The 19,449-nt window shown below is 39.3% G+C and overlaps 2 protein-coding genes across 15 annotated transcripts in view; both read right to left on the bottom strand.

The window, feature by feature from the left end:
* Positions 1-3,419: 3,419 nt before the first annotated feature.
* muc5.7 (mucin5.7) lies at positions 3,420-9,279 on the bottom strand. Of its 6 annotated transcripts, none has more exons than XM_086069196.1 (13): positions 9,188-9,279; positions 7,792-7,951; positions 7,682-7,709; positions 7,572-7,599; positions 7,470-7,502; positions 7,207-7,378; positions 6,481-6,584; positions 6,231-6,402; positions 6,045-6,148; positions 4,781-4,961; positions 4,586-4,692; positions 3,935-4,106; positions 3,420-3,751 (listed from the first exon to the last, which is right to left on the bottom strand). In XM_086069196.1, the coding sequence occupies exons 1-13, from the start codon at positions 9,201-9,203 to the stop codon at positions 3,643-3,645; spliced, it is 1,386 nt and encodes a 461-aa protein (XP_085925322.1). In that variant the 5' UTR covers positions 9,204-9,279; the 3' UTR covers positions 3,420-3,642. The 6 variants fall into 6 exon arrangements, with proteins under 6 accessions (XP_085925322.1, XP_085925323.1, XP_085925325.1 ...); XM_086069197.1 differs by having other exon boundaries at positions 8,930-9,211; XM_086069199.1 differs by having other exon boundaries at positions 8,948-9,211.
* A 3,349-nt stretch (positions 9,280-12,628) lies between these two features.
* The window catches only part of hspg2 (heparan sulfate proteoglycan 2), a 90,944-nt gene continuing 84,123 nt past the window's right edge, over positions 12,629-19,449 (bottom strand). For 6 of the 9 annotated variants that reach the window (XM_086067326.1, XM_086067327.1, XM_086067331.1 and 3 more), the window contains 11 exons: positions 18,621-18,865; positions 18,384-18,555; positions 18,122-18,244; positions 17,852-17,908; positions 16,461-16,536; positions 16,298-16,376; positions 15,901-15,948; positions 15,541-15,611; positions 15,377-15,460; positions 14,155-14,258; positions 12,629-13,186 (listed from right to left, as the gene is read on the bottom strand). In XM_086067326.1, coding sequence (XP_085923452.1) covers positions 13,014-13,186; positions 14,155-14,258; positions 15,377-15,460; positions 15,541-15,611; positions 15,901-15,948; positions 16,298-16,376; positions 16,461-16,536; positions 17,852-17,908; positions 18,122-18,244; positions 18,384-18,555; positions 18,621-18,865 — 1,232 coding nt within the window. In that variant the 3' untranslated portion in view covers positions 12,629-13,013. The remainder of the gene's footprint in view (positions 13,187-14,154; positions 14,259-15,376; positions 15,461-15,540; positions 15,612-15,900; positions 15,949-16,297; positions 16,377-16,460; positions 16,537-17,851; positions 17,909-18,121; positions 18,245-18,383; positions 18,556-18,620; positions 18,866-19,449) is intronic. The other 3 variants (XM_086067328.1, XM_086067334.1, XM_086067329.1) reach the window with 2 other exon arrangements.

Here is a 19,449-nt window from a genome sequence, read left to right as displayed (position 1 = left end):
AATCACAACTTTTACAGATACAAATTTATAGTTTTTGTACAGGTACAAAAAATTTTTTGTACAGATACAAATCATGACTTTTACAGGTACAAATTTGTTTTTACAGATACAAATTTGTTTTACACATACACATTTTTTTTTTACAGGTACAAATTTATTTTACAGACACAAAAATTTTTTTTACAGGCACACATTTTTTTTACAGATACAAATCACGACTTTTACAGATACAAATTTTGACTTTTTTCTACAGGTACAAATTTTTTGCACAAGTTAGTTTTGCACCAAATTTACCTCCATAGATAACACTTAAGGAGATTAAGGGAGACGCAAGGAAACAACATCGTGTTACAGGCCAAGTCTGGCCCTTTAAGAAGAGTATGATGGGGGATAGTGTGTTGCAGTGCCGCACTTTGACACAGGAGGGCAGTGTCGGTCGAGGGAGAGGATGGGTGCAGAGGAGCTTGCCCGCCGTGCTTTTTTCGGTCTAAAATATATCTGATAGACTTCTAAATGGTACGTAGACGTCTAGGCTAAAATGGTCTACAACTCATCTAAAAATGAAAGTTATTTTTTTTAGACGTCTAAGCATTTATAAAGATGGCAAGCGCTGGGAGAACGCAACTCTGGCTACAGTAGATCTCAGTCGGTGTTTGTAACTTTTCTCTCCTTGGATAGATAAGGCTTGACATGTACTCATAGAAAGAAAAGTTAACAACAATGGTGGGTACACCACAACAAACAATTTAAACATCTCAATAACTGGTCATGTGCCCTTGAGCATCAATTACAGCTTGACAACGTCGTCTCATGCTGTTCATAAGTCGACTCATCTCAAGCCTCTACATGGCGTCTCAACTGATCCCACAGCTTTTCAATAGGGTTCAGGTCTGGAGAAAGTGCAGGCTATTCCATTTGAGGTACACCTGTCTCAAACAGCTGTTCCCTGATGATGCCACCTCCATGAGCTGGAGAATTGGCGTCCATGAAGATGAAATTAGGCCCGTGTTGTTCATGTAGGGGCACAATCACTGGATTCATGATCTGTACCATTCACAAAGTGTGGGGCAGTTTTGTACCGGCTGGACACACCTGCCCACACTGTAACACTGACACTCAACGTGAATCGACTGATAGCTTAAATGTTCCCTGGCCCAAGTAAGATGATGACGCCTGTGCCTGGTGGTGTGGTCAGGTACCCTTGCAGGTCGTCTAGCACGCAGACCACACTGATGTAGACAGTTTCTAATAGTCTGAAAATGTAGGCTCGTCCTGAAATTTCACCCAAAAGCCAAATATCCCTAACTTTTTGTGAGTAGTGTATATAGGGGCTTAAAGGGTTTTGAAAAACGTTAAACCCTATTGTTTGAATAGTTTCGGTTTGGTCCGTCCGCGTTCCATTTGGTCCTTTCACGCAGCTCCTTCTGGTTACTGCACGCAATCGACGAGGCTGTTCTAAAATTAGAAACAGCGTCGCGGAACCTCCCTTGAATGAGCTGCTCTTGACGCTCGCAAATATTTTGCATCTAATAATGGCAAAAACTATGCAATGAAGTAATGCAGCACGTCAGAATTTTCATGTTTTCTTCTATTTTAGTTTTTTGGGTTTTTTTGCGTTCAGCTCTCGTCAATTTTGTCCAATGGGAGATCGTCACGCTGGTTGACGTTATTACGTCCATTTGCAAAAAGCACAACGAACCGCACCAAACAAACAAAAAAATTAAATAAAGTCTGCTTTTGGTCCGGACCAAACAAGTGGACTTAAGGACTTTTTTGGTCTGAATACATCCATAGACGAATGAACGCTGCAATTAATTCTGTTCTTGCAGTATTACTCACCGTTTCCTTGTTGAATATTGAACAGCGAGAGGCGCTTCGTGCGTTTTTATCTGGTAAAGGTAAAGACGAGACCGAAGACGATGTTTTCATCCGTCGCTGCAATTAGTCAAAACAAATGTGCACAAGATGCAAAAAAAAGGGTGGTTAGACATAACGAGACATGGGAATAAATCAGGAACGCAAGACAAAAACACCAACCATAGACAAGAACAACAAAAACACCCGTAATAAACAAAAACCCAACCCCTACAAAACAGAAACATGACAAGTACCATTTAAGTATATTAGTCAGGCTGAGTGTCCTCTTTTTTTGGAAACGAAAATATGGTCACCCTAGGATACGTTGCACACTCGCCGGCCGACACCCAAATTTGTAATTGGTGTGTGCGTCTCAATTTACGACTGCCTGCAGTGCCTACCCAAACCTTAAGTTCACTGCACGTCACTGATATATAGCAATACATGTTTTAGTCCCTGCCCCACCCATTTCCAAAATCCCATCTGCGCCACTGCCAGTTCGAATATCGAATTTTGACGTTACTGCGGGACAATGGGATAAAACAACTTAGTCAAGGTCTACTACCAGTCCCTCCAACACAGTAGGATCATATTTCACACACTGGGCAAATACTTGTGAGAAAGCAGCATCTGCTGCGGAGTTTCATCATCTCTGTGGCCTCAGTGGTGTCAGGTGCAATTGATGGATGCCACATCAGGGTGCAATAAGAGGAGGAGGTTAGATGAACCGCAAATCGTTTGATTCTCTACTTCTTCAGGCAATTGTAGATGACAGCGGGCGATTCATAGACATTTTTGCTGGACCACCACGGAAGGTCCGTGATGCAGGTGGCCATATTGGCGGCTTGTTTTCTGCACAACATGTGTATAGGTGCTTAAGCGGTCTGCCAAGAACACCCAAATGGATGTCCGTGACAGGCAGATGAAAATGAGTAAAGGACACACTGCAAATGTCATGAGTCCATGATACTTCCTAAAAATGATATTACAGAATTTCAAATGTTCAAATTCATGTAAACAAAAATGTAAGCTATAAAAGAAAAGTGTCAAGTGACAGTAACAGTGTAGTTCAAATCAAGTCACAGTGTACTGTAAACAAGTATTGAACATAATCTATACATTTTGGTTTTGGTCATCACTTTGCAGCAGAGGAAGGAAGAAGAGGGAGGATTATGCCAAAAGTTGCACTTAAACTTTTTCAATCAGTTGACTTATCACGGCCTCAAACCCTTGCTGGGCTGACTTGAATTGCTTTTCAAATTCTTCATGGCGCCTCTGAACGGCCTCCTCTGACTCGCGGAGGAACTGGAGGAAGTCATCTCAAGCCCTCTTGGCCCTTTGACTTCCACGCCTGCTGATGTGCCAACCACTGGAAAGTCAATATCTCACCCAGCACCAGACGTCTTTAGGACGTTTCATTTTGGGCTAAATCGGGTCCGTCCGTCTTAGACTTGATTTAGACCCCAAAAAAAAAGGTCCAAAACGCCAATATCGGCACCTGTCGTTTCGGCGGATGATAGTGGATTGGACTGGGCAGATGAAAGAAGAAATGAAAAAGAAAAGAACAGGAGAAGAGCTTTATTTTTTCAATTAAATGTACAAGTCTGAGGAGAAATCCATGTTCATTTAATTCCAGACAGCCTCCATTGTCAATGAATCACACCTGTTTGGTCAGATAAATGTGATTGTTAATAACAGTGACACTATTCGAAGAATCCCATAACAACAATCATTGAGAGCTGACGATGTGCGAGCGCCTCATGCTGGAGAGACGAGACTGCTGGTTCAGGTGCAGAAGTCCGGCGGGCAGGTGAATCGGACCTTGTAATCTTCGCAGGGTTTCTGATCAGGTTGCTCATCGTTCACACATGCAAAGCCATTAGCAGCATCATACCTGTAAAATACAGTGCTGGTTTGACTTTTCACCATTTAGCATTCTGCATATTCCACAGTGGTGGTCATAAGACTGCAATAATATTCCCATCATTGCCAGGTGATATGGATTCATAAAATGAACGGTGATTGACGTGGCAACGGCATCGACCAAGTTTTTGTCATTGTATTTTCATCCGCTTACGTTTGAAAGACGTTGCCAGTCTTGTATGCTGGGATGCCAGCTGCTGTCATGGCCTCCACCGCCACAGGATGAGAACAGACCCCAGCAGCGTTCACACTCTGCACCTTGTCCAGAGTCTCATAATCGCCACCGTCGGTGGGATCGTCGACGTCGAACCAGCCCGTCCTGCAAGCTGTCGTTTTTACATGTGAACACAGAGGCAAAATAAATCTGAAAATATACTGTATATATATATATATATATGTATATACATATATATATATATATATATATATATACACATGTATATATATATATATATATATATATATACACATATATATATATATATATACACATATATATATATATATATATATATATACACATATATATATATATATATATACACATATATATATATATATACATATATATACACATATATATATATATACATGTATATATATATATATATATACACATATATACACATATATACATGTATATATATATATATATATATACACATATATACACATATATACATATATATATATATATATATATATATATATATATATATATATACACACACATTTATTTATTTATATATATATATATATATATATATATATACACACACATTTATTTATTTATATATCAACTCACTGCGACAGAAATCGTAGGGACAAGTCAGCAGCACTTCATAATCTTCACATTGTTTATCATTCTTCTGTTTCTCATTGATGCACACAAAGCCAAAAGTAACATCGTAGCTGGAATTTAAAACACAAGAGGAGGCAAAAATCACACTGAGCACGACTTTCCTTTCTAAAATTCTTCACTGTAAATGTGAGGACTCACGAGAGGAAGACGTCATCGGTGTGTTTCGAAGGCAAGCCGCTTATTGTCCTGGCCTCTATATGGACTGGATTTGTGCAGACCTGGCCGGGGAAAGCCTTCTTCAGCTTATTCAAGGACTCCACATCGCCCTCCACTGACGAGTTATCGCTACTGAGCCATCGTGTGCGGCACTCCTGTGGAACTGAGATATGAATCGATATATTTCCACAAAGTGATCATGCATATTGGCACAATTTCTTGTCAGTATTGCGTAATGTCTCATATCCTAAACCATCTTATTAAAAGGTCCAGGAATCAATTATTTCGGCATAGATGCAATGCTAAACGCTATGGTCCAACCCCCACGAGTGAGACGGGTGCAAGAAACCCTTGAGAAGCTCGGGGAATCTCCTCTCTTCAAGCACTTCAAGCAGTCATAGCTACCGGCTCAAACATTCATTTGAACTATTTCTATTAGTTTTACATTTTTTCCCCACTTTTGTTAACAAGAGTTATGAAAACCTAGGAAAAAAAAATATTGTACATATAGAATAGATATAAAATTGGTGATTACTTTTGAGTTAACTAGTGAAGTCATGTGATTAATTACAATTAAAAAAAATAATCGCCTGATGCCCCTAATTAAAAAGAAAAAATATATAATATGAAAAAATTAGGGGCGTCAGACGATTAAATTTTTTTAATTGTAATTAATCGCATGACTTTAATAGTTTACTCACGATTAATCACACATTTTATATCTGTTCTAAATGTACAATATTTTTTCCTAGGTTTTCATACTCTTGTGAACAAAAGTGGATTTTTTTTAAACTAATAGCAATAGTTCAAGTGAATTTTTGACGTCTATAGCCGTCAATGGCAGTTAATGAGTTAAAAATGGATCAATAATCGTTTTATAATCAAATAGTAGCCCTTGAACCGTAAACGAATCGTGAGGTGTCCAAAGATTTCCACCCCTACTGATTATTGTTTCATCTCCAAACAAGAGCTTGTTTGATTTGAGATAACATGCATTCATACATGTTGCATTGGCAGATATTTTTCTTGTTTTGTCTTTTAAAAGATGAGCCAATTCTAAGGTAGTCATTTTGTACTTTTTAAATAAGAAACATTTGTACTTTTACCACTACTTTTCTCATTACATGACATAATCATCATATACTGTATCAAGACGATGAATGAATACACAACCTATACATACTGTATAATAAACCTCATCCATCCCTTTTCAATAACGCTTGACCTCAGCTTCGGCATGACTTACCTTGACAGAACTCTGCGGGACATGTAAACCTGACCTGGTAGTCTTCACAGCTCTTGTCGGGCTGATCTGCATTCCAACAAGCAAACCCGTAAGTAGCGTCGAGACTGTAAAAAACAAACAAAAAAAAACGGAGCAATGGTTGTGCTTCTGACGTCCTTAGACTGCATTTTCAGACTATTTTCACACCTTAAAAATGTCTCTGTGGTACTGGAGGCGGAGTCTGCGGAAACAGTCTGGGCTTGGATGGCTATTGGCTCGGAGCAGATCTCTCCCTGGTACTTGGGGAGGAGGTCTTCGAGGAGCTCAAAATCTCCATGTCCTTCAGGGTCATCCAGGTCAAACCAGCGCGTCTGGCACTCTGTGGCAATCAGAACCACAAAAACACCATTTTACGGAATAATCACCAAGAATGTGGTTTGTGTTTGTGTTCACAAACCTGAACAGAACTGTCCGGAACAGGTGAACTTGACCTTATAATCATCACACGGACCCCACACTTGCTCCTTGTTGAGGCACAAAAGGCCCTCGGATGCGCTGTGGCTGAAAACATCATAATTAAAGCACATATTTAGCCTCACTTCTCTTTGGCATTTTCCAACCATGCAGACAAGATGCAGCTTTATCTATATATTATCACAGCATTCCGTCTTTTACTGTTTTATCTTCCGTATGCTAACCTATGTCCCTTAGTGAATTGTACAACACCTTGCTCAACTCTATTGTTTTTATACGTGATCTAGAAATAAATTTGGGTTTGATTAGAAAACACTCAAACCGTGTCATCTATTCTCTTGAGTCGTCAGACCGTGTCAAATGGCAAGACGACGATGGCAGGATGTCAATCCCCGCCAAACAAACATGGATTTGCATCCGTAATGAAAATCTGTTGAAAACACCTCCAATCACAAAATCAATTTAAAAAAAAAATGACACTCAACATAATTAGCATTTTCACATGATTACCTAATTTCCTACGGTAATCGGCATCATTTGAGCAACTAGCATCACAAAACAGATTTGAATTGACTATTTTCTTCTCTTCTATTATTGTGGTTGTAATTTGCAAGTTTAGAACTGCGTGTCCAGTGACTGTAATAATGAACTTGATCATTTTAAGTTTCATCAGGCCAATTTACGAAAGGAAATGTAAAAAGCGTCATACGTGTAGAAAATGTCCCCGGTGTAATGAGAGTTGATCCCGGCAACCGTCTTAGCCTCCATGTCCACTGGATCAGAGCAGATCTTGAGCCCATGTTTCCTTCTCAAGTCGGTCAAGAGCTCCGAGTCGCCTTCTTCTGAAACATCTCCATCGTCAAACCAGACCGTCTGACACGCTGGTGGCGGGCGGGCGGGGGAATACAGCGACTATTATTTCTTGACGTCTTTTTAGTATCAGTATACTCACAATCTGCGCACAGTGCTTACTTTCAAGTGCTTGAATGGCAGAAAAGTGCAGGTCTGCAGGAAGATAATGGTTGAATATTGATCACATTTTATACAATCTTACAGAATATTTAATTTTATTACCTGAGACAAAGAAACATAATGCAATGCTCTGGAAGGGAAAAAACACACACACACAGTAATGTGTAAGTGAAAAAATGGATATAAGGAAGAAAAATATCAAATCAAGTTACCTGAAAGAAAATCATGGCTGTGTAGCCGCTATAATTGAGGAGGGAAAGAATATTAATATTAAATTATGAATGATTTGACATCAAATCAAGTCCAATTGAAGTTTACTCACAAGCTCGATCTGCCAAGGAGAGACTGGATGTAAAATTCATGATAGATGATCAAGTCCTCTAGATTGCTCATCTGAACCAATGGACCGACTCCCCTGGGATTTTGTGGAGGGTGGGGGCTGCGTTTCGTGTTTCTGCACTTCCCACAAAGGGTGACTGTCACTTCGGGAACAAAAAGAACGCACATCACTCTTGTCGGGATTGGCCAACTTTCGATCATTCCGAGTCAGTCATCTGTGATAAGTGAATGTACGAGGGAAAGTCAATGAGTGAATTTTTGTTTTCGAATAACATCTTCAATTCATGCCACTTATCTACGTTTTTTCATTGTTAGAAATTAAACAGTTATATAGGTTAACCTATAGTGAAAGCAACTCAAAACAAATTATTATTATTTTTTTACCAATTTAATGGAGGAAACTTTTAGGTAGTCATTTATATATATATATATATATTTTTTTAGAGCTAGTGCTTGTATACGCTTTCAAATAAATGACAAAAAAAATGCTGTGAGATTGGTCTAAAATTACACACAATGTCTTCAAAAATGTCAAAGCAGCAGTTAAAAATGTGTTCAAGTATTTTAAAGGGCTCCATAAATTCCGGTCCATGACACTTAGTTGAAAATGGATGTAAAACGAGTCGCATTAGCACAACCTAATGTATCGCAGCACATCCTCAGGGAGGGATGCGGTCCAAAGAAATCCAACACCTTGTCTCAATATCACAACGGCCTAATGGGTGAAGTGTGGTTGACCTTAAAGCAGGGAAGTCTTAATATCCCGTTTCTTTGAGATTATAATGTATTTAAATGCTGACCCCATTTCTAAATAGATCTCACAATATATCAGGTCACAAAGGCATGAGGCACCGCCCAGTATTAGCTGTGTTGAAGAAAGGTCTGGATATATGAAACACGGTTCAGTTGACTTATCACAGTATGTACATCCAGATTGATTTATATGTATCTTTAAAAATATATATATTAATAGGTTTAATTCTCATCTAAGAGTTAGGTCATGAGGCAGTCAATAACAAGACCCTGATGAATGGCATCGATTGGATGGATCAGTTGCCGGTGGGTCGACATCTTTTGGGGCAGATGCTTTGCTATTTAATGACTAGTTTCCTCTTATTTACCACAAGAGACCGGCTCACAATCTAGAGGGAACAGCACATTAATGAATTTACAAGCAGCCAACGGAACCAATCAGTGGCAGAGCTACGTGGTCGCCAGGAGTCCTGCGGGCCGGTTTAAGTCCAAATGCCATGGCAGGGCCGATTTTTGTGTGTCAGTCCAGACTACATGCAGGGCTTTCATACTAAAACACGCCGTACGTCCATTTCCAGAAAACGTCACACGCACAAAAAAATCAAGATGTACGAATCTGTGCGTACAAACGAATCCAAGCATATTCCTTTCATGCGTCTCAATCAATGCGGAAATGTTAGAGTACCAGACTCCTCCCTCTCCACGCCCGTATATAAATATGCAAATTAGTATAAACAGGCCTTTCGGGTGGGAATGATAAAGATAATCACATTATAAAGCATGAGGCACAAATGGGGGTGGGGTCAATGTGAGATGGAGACACTTGTAAACAAAGTAGAGGCCCGAAAAACTAGGATTTTTTTCTTCTTCTTCGGTAGTCAATAACAACCTCCGTGATGAAAGTGCCGTCGGAGTACGGAAGCCGGCCGTTCCGTTAAGATAGTGATTGAATGCTGAAGGGGCATCAGATTGCGATCGCAGTCGGAGGCTTTAAATTTTAATTTAATTAAATAATATAAGACACCTCTCCTCCGCCACTGAAACTGGATGAATGGCGTGTTCAAGGAGCATCGACCTGATTGTGATCGTGGAGGTTTAAACTCGGAAGACGTGCATGACGCGCACAATCCCCCTCGCCCCCGCGCGCCCCGCAGTGACAATATTTCCTGGTCGATAGAGAGACGGCATGTTGAATGCGCTTGTTTAAGGGGCATCATTTTGTCATTGATCTATTTGTGATTGGAAAACCTACGCTCCAAATCAATTTGTTTTTATGTTGAAGTTAGGGATCAATACAAGGTTCTGTAAATTCTTCTTTCATTGTTGTGAAATGCAGGGAAACCAACGTTCACAAAAGCAAACCTTGAAACATCAATTGTTTCAATTATTGTTTTACTTATAACTTTATAAAAGTATGTTGCTTTGAAAACAACTTCTTTTTTTTAACAACATTTGTGATTCCCATAAACTTGAGTATGTTCTGTTGAGTCGGCTATGTGCGACGTGCAAAGGTGCCACAGCGATGTGTAATGCCTATGGCATGCGTCACCAACTTTTTTGAAACTGAGAGCTACTTCTTGGCTATTGATTGGTGTAAAAGGCCTACCAGTCAGATACACGCTTCTGAAATAATTTTAATCATGTTATTATTATTACATGCTATTATTAGGACCCCCAGGGAATGTAAACTTATGAGCACAACTGTAAATACCAATACGCATGCAACACTTTATTTCTATAAATATCTTCCATTGTTTACATATTCAAACGATCATTTATTGATCATTCTTTGAAAATCACAATGTCCCATCCCTAGTGAGGTACTCATGCGATCCTATAGCCACTCTCATCATTCTCCATTATTTGTAACTTTTCCCCTTGCTTTATGTGAAAGCCAACATTTGGCCCCATTCCATGCAGACTACTGTACTATCAGCATACCGACATCGTAGGCTACCATAAAAAGCCAGAGTCCAACATTGAATTTTGGAGGACGCTCGGCAAGATGGTCATACCTGTCTGTCTTGTTGTCACATGGTGCCGATTTGTTGCCATTAGATATTACCACCTGTGGCTTTTGAGCACAATTCTCTTATGCAAGTGCCTCTTCTCATCACATTGTTGGCGAAAACCTCTTCTCTATCAGTGTAAGTTGAGTTTTTTATTCTTAATTGTACCTCACTTACGTATCGTATGTGTCACCGCAGGCAGCAGTTCGGCTTCTTTATTTGGGAGGCGGTTGCCTATTAACAATGCAAGATAATAAAGTGTGTAAAAAGAGTGAACTGACTTGGGTGTAACCTGCAATATAACACTGAATCCCACTTCCTAATAGGCTTGGGGCTAGTATTTCCACTTTCCCAGTATCACTCTCGCCTGAGAGATGATTGGATATGGTCAGAATCCATTGAGAAAAATATACAGGTGACAAAATAAAGCCCACGATATTACAAATAGCACATGAATTTAGTTTTTATTTAAGAAACACAAAGGGGGCATGTCGCTTCAACATTGGGTCATCATCAGGTTGTCCTGACATAAACAATATACTGTTGGTAAAATTTGATCAACTGAGCCAAAACGTTAAAAAAACAAAAAATACCATGACTAAAAGTGCACCTTTCATAGAGGTCAAACCAATGACCAATGCTGGCTTTAACAACCAAACACGTCCCGCGTAACAACGCTTCCATTTAGCAAGTGTTAAAAAAAAAAGAAAGAAAACAAATCAAAACTTAGCTTTAGCACCCTAAACTGGACCACAGCCTGGACTCCATCCCTATATCTCATATACACATTCAAAAAATACATTATGTCAATTTGGAACCCAATTTTGTAGCCGGATGATTTTTTTTTTGGGGGGGGGGGGGGGGGTATGTGCTCAACCTTGAGGGAGAGATACAGACACATCACGTGATACCCAGAGGAGGCAAATAATTGAATAATAAATAAGAATGAAGCAGCGCTAACTTACAAGATGGTGCTCATCCGTATAAACAGTTTCAGCTTAAAAAAGAAGAAGAGAAAATGGCGTTCTTAAAAAAAAAGAAAGAAGTGGGGGTGGGGTGGGTGAGCATTCTTGATCGGAGCCACGCGGGTCACAGCAACACCAAAGAAAAAGAACACGCTGACATTTGGCACTGAAGGGTCCGCCTCAAAATCACACATTTCACTAAAGCACCACGAAAACAAACATCTCAAGGCACATCTGGGCTAACAAGCATTCCCTGTTGACGCTAGGCTAGGAACTACCCAAGTGGCTTTCAGAAGATACACAGAAAATATGAAACTCCATTTTTGAGATCTACTCAATCAAACAAGGCTGTGGTGTCAAAAACCTACAATTCCAATTTGATTGTGAAATCAAACAACAGCCTTGAGTAAATATAAGCGCAAGTCATTGTCATTCGGAACTTTTTGAACACATTTTGCAAACATTTGCAGACGACAGCATGAGAAAATCATTTCAAACTAGTCAATCAAAATGACTTGCTTTGTTGTGAAAGCAAAAATGGTGATGAAATGAACGGTGAAAAGGCACATGTACAGTCTGTAGCAGACTTTTGTGACGTCGGCCATCTTGTGTCAGATAATTTTATTTTATTTGATGGTTGCCGTCACCAAACAATGTGGAATCCTTGATAAAGCCTTAACTTAACTTTAAAACTAAACAAATGTAACCAAATGACTAAAGCCTACACTGTGTGCGAGTGTCTGACATTATTTAGCATCAAGTCTTCATTTTCATGTTAACATAATAATAATAATAATAAAACAGACACAGAAAACACAAGTGCTCCTAAGGTCATGTCAAAACACGTGATCACTTTTTGTCGTTGTTGATGACCTGAGTTGTGTAGTGGAACTGCATGCGGCTGTGCTGCGTGTGCGCTCCGTCCACATCGCAAACAAACAATCACGCCAAACACAAATGACAGAAAATGAAAATCTTAGACATCATCAAGTCATAGTAGTACAATAGTGACAAACCTCTGGATAAGCAATGTTAGAAGTGCAGTTATGGTTAGTTTGCGAGTCCCCCCCCCCCCCCCCCCCCCCCACAGATATAATATATTCATATGCATATAAATAAAAATTCAGTGCTGTAGAAACCTCTTCAACTCCATAGGATCTGATTTCTCATGGCTAAAACTACTGCTCAAAGTATGTAAACTGCATATTATCCTTCTTCCAGAATAAAAAAAAAACTGAGGAAGGAAGAGAAGAAATGTTAACGTTTTTCAGATTTGTTTTGGTTTCCACACAAAGATCTTGTCGTAACTTCAGATTTTTGGTAGCAGCTAAGCACCAAGTTTGTGTAAGGTTCTACATGTGTCAGTGTCTCTGTACGAGCGTGTAGATAAAATCACTCTACAGTCTGCGTATGTCTGCGTATACTACTGTATGTGTGTATTTGGGAGTTTGTCTTTGCATGTGTGTGGTATGTTGGGTCTATGACGTGCACGGCTGCACGTTGACACTGTGGGCCGCGTGGACTTTCAGGTCGATGGTCCCAGCCTGCTGATCTTCCGGCCGGGCGTTCATGAGAGACAGGTTCCTCACGCACCCGGTCATTCCAGAGGAAAACTTCCCTCCTGTCATGGCTGCCATGTCTGGAGCGCCGCCTGTTACACATCCATACGCACTCACTAAGCAGTCTTGAATAATGCTTTGTTATTTTGGGTTGTTGTTCCACTTCCAGCCACTAAGGGGTGGCAAAGTTGCATGTATAACACTCATTTTGGGAAGAAGTGAACATTTTGTTATTTTTGTTTTGGTGTTTTTGTTTTTGTGTTTTTTTTAATCCAGTTTTGTTATTTGTTATTTTGGGTTGTAATTCCACTTACAGCCACTGGATAGTGGCACAGTAGCATGTATAACGCTAAATTTGAAATAAGTGAAAATTTTGCAGCATTTTTTTAGTTTTTTGGGGTCTAGTTATAACGCAATTTTGTTATTTTAGGTTGTAATTCCACTTACAGCCACTAGGTAGTGGCACAGTAGCATGTATAACGCTAAATTTGAAAAAAGTGAAAATTTTGCAGCATTTTTTGCTTGTTTTTTGGGGTCCAGTTATAACGGGAGTTTGTTATTTTAGGTTGTAATTCCACTTACAGCCACTAGATGGTGGCACAGTATCATGTATAACACTAAATTTGTCAGCAGAAGCAAAAACAGGAAGTCTCAGCCTAATTTTTGCTCAATATATTAGATCATTCTCAATCTTCTACCATCGTCAATTTGACAAATACAGAAAGCACAGACTGTTGTGTTTATTTTATAGTGTACATCTTATGATTATTGAAGTATATTGTAAGATGATAAGCTTTTTAGTTTGGAAAAAAGTAAAAAAAAAATTGTAAACCGATCAGTACACTTTTACACAATTTTTACACAATTTTTGTTTTATCCATGCTCTTCTGGCTCTCTCTCAATATATTAAATGTTTCTGAATGTGTTTGTATTATTTTAAAGTTAGGTGGCTGGTTAGTATGGTTTATTAAAAATCAACATATTATAAAATATAAAATACAAGTTGAAGCAAGAAAAGAATCATCAGTAGATGTCATGGGGTTTTAAGAAGTCCACTCACCAAGGTAAAGAGGGCCTTTCGTGTTGACCATGATGCTTTTTCCCTTTGACTGTCCATGTAGCGCCGCTCCTCCATCGATTTGGATGTAGCCATCTCTTCCAGTCCTGCGAGGGAAGGAAACCAACACAATTTGCATTGTCTGCGCAGTTTACAATCACATACTGTTTCAAGTAATTTAACCATTTTGCATTACATTTTCAAAATATACTCAACAAAAATAAAATAAACACAACACTTTTTTTTTTGCTCCCATTTTTTTTACGAGATGAAATCAAAGATCTTAGACTAACCACAATAAAAGGCCACTCTGAAAGGTGTATTTTTGTTTTATTGGGGGGGGGGGGGTGTAACAAGACTAACATGCAACATATTTTGGGCAGTCTAAGGCACACCTCTGCACTAATCATGATGTCTAATCAGCATCTTGATATGGCACACTTGTAAGGTGTGACGGATTATCTCGGCAAAGGAGAAGTGCTCACTATCACAGATTTAGGCCCCGTCCAAACAGAAGCAAAGCCGGCTTCACTCCTCAAACAAATCTCGTACACACAGAAGCATTTCAAGACTTGCGTGTGTCCAAAAGAAGACGCTGAGGACGTTTAACGGCTGTAATGTATACACCAAGTCTGGAGTGGCGCTGTAGCGCAGCCACAGGGAGTTAACGTAAAGCATAGAAGAAGAATTAGCGAAGAAGACGAACACTTTTTTTCCTAACTTTATTGCAATCTACAGAACAAACATGGCTTTGCATGTATTAAAACAACATGAAAAAGATGAACACAGGAGAAGTTAAAATGGCGGGTGATTCAAGTACGACATCGCTTGTTGAACGTGGGAATAAAGAAGCAAAATATTTTGCGTCGTCGTCTAGCTGCGACCATTACGTCACCACTGGAGGAGTATCCTGCATACGGTGTCCAGACGGACGCGTACGGGGCGCGTTTTGAAATCTTTCCACTCTGGAGCCCGCTTTCAAAAGTGATAGACTGGTTAGACTGGTTTGTGAACAATATTTGAGAGAAATTGTGATATTTTGTATGTGGAAGAAGTTTTAGATCTTTAAATTCAAATGATAAAAAATGGGAGCAAAAACAAAAGTGTTGCATTTCTATTTTTGTCGAGTAATAATTGAGGTACAGGATATTATTTCTGATTCTGAATATAACCTATTGACGTTCCAAAGTTTGTACATAATGATGCCCAGAGAAATGCAATCTACCTGACTGCTTGAACTTTATGCCATTTCCCGTCATTGATGGACTGTCGTGACATGATCTCTGCTTCACCACTGCCCAACTGGTAGCTGCAGAGCAATAAATCATCAGAAAGACTTCAAATCAAAGCAATACAGTTGGGTATATTTACAGAAGTGCAGGGCCGAACCTGAAAATGAGGTATCCATTGTGAATTCCGAGACTGATGAAGTCCTTGCCTCTGCCATGTTCCCCATGTTCCTGGAGGTCAGATTGTTTACTTTAGTGTTTTGAGAGATGATGGAAACAAACTGCGAACCAGCAACTTTTGACCAACTGCTTCCAATTGAGTGTTTGCCTTATAGCATACATTAGCAACTATAATCTTTTTTTATACCAAAAGTGTTTTAACATCATCTATTGTTGACATGCAAAGATAGCTGTAACTTTCCAAAGCACGTGGTGATGTCTACATACAGTATTAGTATAGAAACAACAGCCAATGTGTCGACTCATGCCAGATAAGAGTGTCCCGTGTTGGAGTGGATACCTTTTTACTAGCATGCATCTTTCGCAAATTGAGTGTGCCATTGGTTTCCTGAAGGAAATGGAGGGGAGGTTAGAGAAGCAACATGCGTTTATACAGACAGAGCATGCCCACAGATGGCCCGGTCAAGAATGAGAACGAGCCTGTGCAAATGTTTGGCAACTGCTGAAATGAATGCAAACAGCAGTGTGCTATTATTGTTGACATTAACACATTAGCTGCCAAAGACGGCTTTAGACGTCAAAGATTCATTTTTACTGAGCTGGCAGTGAATACGTTAATGGCATTACATGAACTTCAGCCGCCCCAGAGCCACTTCTTTACATGATATCAGTCCGTGATGACGGAGAATTGTAAGATTAGAATAAGGAGCAGTTGAAAACTAAGATTCACGACTTACGACTCCCTGCCACAGGATCAGACCCTCGGAGGAAAGGGTATTGATCTCCAAATCAATCATCTCCGGCGAGTCATGTGCACTAAAGTATAAAAATATGGAATGATAAATACTATCATACTTACATCATGTGCGAGAGCAGACAAATATAAACAAACATGTTTACCGTCTTTGCAGAATGGATTTAGGAAGGGCAATGTATCCATCGTTGTGAAAATGAGCTGCATACTGATAGGGAGAATCTACAGACAATAGGAACAAATATTTTACAAATCAATATAGCTTTTAAACAGCAGCCAAGCTTCTCATCTGTAATGTTACGGCGCCCTCCTGTGGCGAATATTTTGACACCTGGCGAGACAGGCTGCGTTAGACAACATTGAAAAGAAGTGATAGAGAATATTTGTAGCAACAAAACATTGTAAATAAATAAAATTGATTCATTTTCAGGACAATTGTGTCATTACTGTAGTTCCTTTTAACTCATTCACTGCCATTGATGGCTATAGACATCAAAAAAATCATTTAAACTATTTCTATTAGTTACATTTTTTTTCCACTTTTGTTAACAAGAATATGAAAACCAAGAATTATTTTAATGTACATTTAGAACAGATATAACATTTGTGATTAATTGTGTGTTAAGCATTGAAATCATGCGATTAATTACAAAATGTAATTAAATTATAAAATAATATTTTCGTTTTATTCATCAAAAAATTTTTTTTTAAATATAATTATAGATTATTAAAAATTAGAGGCGTCAGGCGATTATTAACCGCATGACTTCACTAGTTAAAATTTTTTTTAAGAAAAAAGATGATAAAAAATTAGGGCCGTCAGGTGATTGAAATTTGTAATTGTAATTAATCGCATGACTTCACTACTTAACTCACCCATTAATCACATTTTTTATATCTTACCTAAATGTACAATATTTTTTCTAGGTTTTCATACTCTTGTTAACAAAAGTGGAACAAATGTTAAACGAATAGAAATAATTAAATATAATTTGACGTCTATCGCCGTCAATGGCAGTGAATGAGTTAAAATGTACTCAATGTGACTAACAGTATCAACATATTGATGACATGATCAAACTCAAGGCAAGGGCAAGTTGCATTATCGCATTCACATCACATCCTTTACACTTTCCTGTAACTGACTTCATGCAGAAAACAGAGTAAAAGTCATTCAAATGACAATCAGTGCTTTAAATTGTTAATGGAAGTGCATACATGGTCAACATTCAACATTTGGATATGGACAGTTTCAAGGGGGGGGGGGGGTCAAACATTATTCCAGCTTTAGTTGGAGACAATGATGTGAGTGATCATCTTACATGAACTGACAAGAAAGAAGAGAATTACAGTTTGTTAAATTAGAAAACCGCGATTTCTTTTAGCGCTTAGAACCGACTCCCCCTTCCCAGCTTTCCCAGTTGACGTGCAGGCACATGTTTGGTATGTGTCGGGAGGTTATGGGGCCCCTCGAACCTCAGATGGGTCCCTGTTAGTCACGGTCAGATCAGTCAGACTCAATATTCACATACTGTACCATTAGCTTCGCTAACTGCTGAATTCCACGAGGCCTCGGGGAAGCTGGAGACGCGGCCTGTGAGCGCAGGATTTATAAGTAGTGGGTAAGAAAAAAAGTGAATCACTGATGTGGATAACTTCCAGAATGCTGCACAATACCAAGGAGAGCCGCCGGTGCGTCATACTGGTGAATTTAAATCATTATGTGGTTTTTTTCTCTCTCTAATTTGTGTCCTTTTTTTTGTGTGTTTAACCTCACAGCACAAGTAGCAAACCATTCAACACTTACTTTGTTCACAGTTGAGGCCTGTGAATCCCGAGCGGCACACACAGCGTCCGTTAACACAGCTGCCGCCATTTTGGCACTGATAGTCACGCTGGCACACGTCTTTCGTGATCTCGCAACGCTCGCCTAAAGGGTCACCAAACAATTACAGGGCAAGTATTAGTAAATCATCGGTAGGTTGTTTCGGAAAAAGCATACATCGAGATGTAGCATAAAAATGATTGTGAAGACAAACCAATAGGATTGTCGCTTTGTTAGCACATACCTTCAAATCCATCCCTACAGAGGCACTGGTACTCATACTCAGCATTGGGCATGCAGTGGCCTCCATTCAAGCAGGGCCGGCGGTCGCAAGGGCTCGTATCCACACACTTGCGGATCGCTCTACTCTCTGTAAAGCTGTAGGACAGATCCACCTTCTTGTTGTTTATGAAGACCTAAGTCGAAAAATTCAAGTTAGAGAATTCTGCAAATGATACACTTTAGATCAGTCAGAGGTTACCTCTCCAACACAGCCCTCAAACATTTGGCTGATATTTGCAGGTTTTGGCAGAATCTCCGTGTTGGGGACACCTCCCAGGAACATTGGGGTGTGGATATTGAGGCCCTGGGCTTTGCCAGGAGATGCCTTCTTTTCCACTGGGCCGTGGTCAACTCTGAGGTGACCATCCCGCTTGTTCCGCTCAGCCACAACTCTGTGCCATTGGCCCAAAGAGACTGGTTCCGGACTGCGAAGGACGGCCTGGCCTGAAAATCAAAATGGGCACAAAAAAGTTTGATGACGACCCATTGGAGGTCTTTCCGACAAAGGAGATGTTGCCACTGTCAAGATTTAATTCATTTAAACAGGATTGAGTGCGATGTAGTGCAGTTTTTAACCAACTCAAGAATAAAACCCAAAACTTAGCATCATTAGCTTTGCTCAGAAGCTAATGGTTCATAATCATACTGGTCATATTTAGCAAAGATCGACTTCCCACAAAAAAATAAAATAAAAATAAAAGAGCCTTGCATAGCTTAAAAGGGGAAGTCAACCCAATTTTTTGTTGTTGACAATAATATGTTCTGGTCTAAATAGGGATAGGACTAGATAAGCAGTTGCTTCATCCTATTCCATTTCAAACAGTAATTCTTTTCTTTTGAAAATGTGTTTCTTTGGTAGTCATTATTATTATTTATGGAGAACGATAACCATTATATTTCATACTTGTTTTGTGGAATAACTTGGTTAAATGTTGTTGTTTTTTTGGCACAATTGTCAAATTATGCTATTTTGTTTTATTGTCATTTTAAATGTTTGAAATAAAGTTTAAAAATAAATACATACACAA

The sequence above is a fragment of the Leptonotus elevatus genome, chromosome 2 (genome assembly GCF_054856555.1).
Source record: "Leptonotus elevatus isolate MCC_2025b chromosome 2, RoL_Lele_1.0, whole genome shotgun sequence".
NCBI classification, from domain to species: domain Eukaryota; kingdom Metazoa; phylum Chordata; class Actinopteri; order Syngnathiformes; family Syngnathidae; genus Leptonotus; species Leptonotus elevatus.
Note: the sequence above shows the minus strand (reverse complement) of the source record. Positions and strands in the feature narration are given on the sequence as shown.

What these genes read in the sequence shown, in the direction of transcription:
- muc5.7 (XM_086069195.1), bottom strand. Translation starts at nt 9,203, where the DNA reads ATGCTTGGATTCGTTTGTACGCACAGATTCGTACATCTTGATTTTTTT. An exon ending in CAGCCATGATTTTCTTTCAG is followed by an intron (nt 7,600 to 7,681) that starts GTAACTTGATTT and finishes TTTCCCTTCCAG; the next exon opens with AGCATTGCATTATGTTTCTT. An exon ending in ACCGGGGACATTTTCTACAC is followed by an intron (nt 6,585 to 7,206) that starts GTATGACGCTTT and finishes TGATGTTTTCAG; the next exon opens with CCACAGCGCATCCGAGGGCC.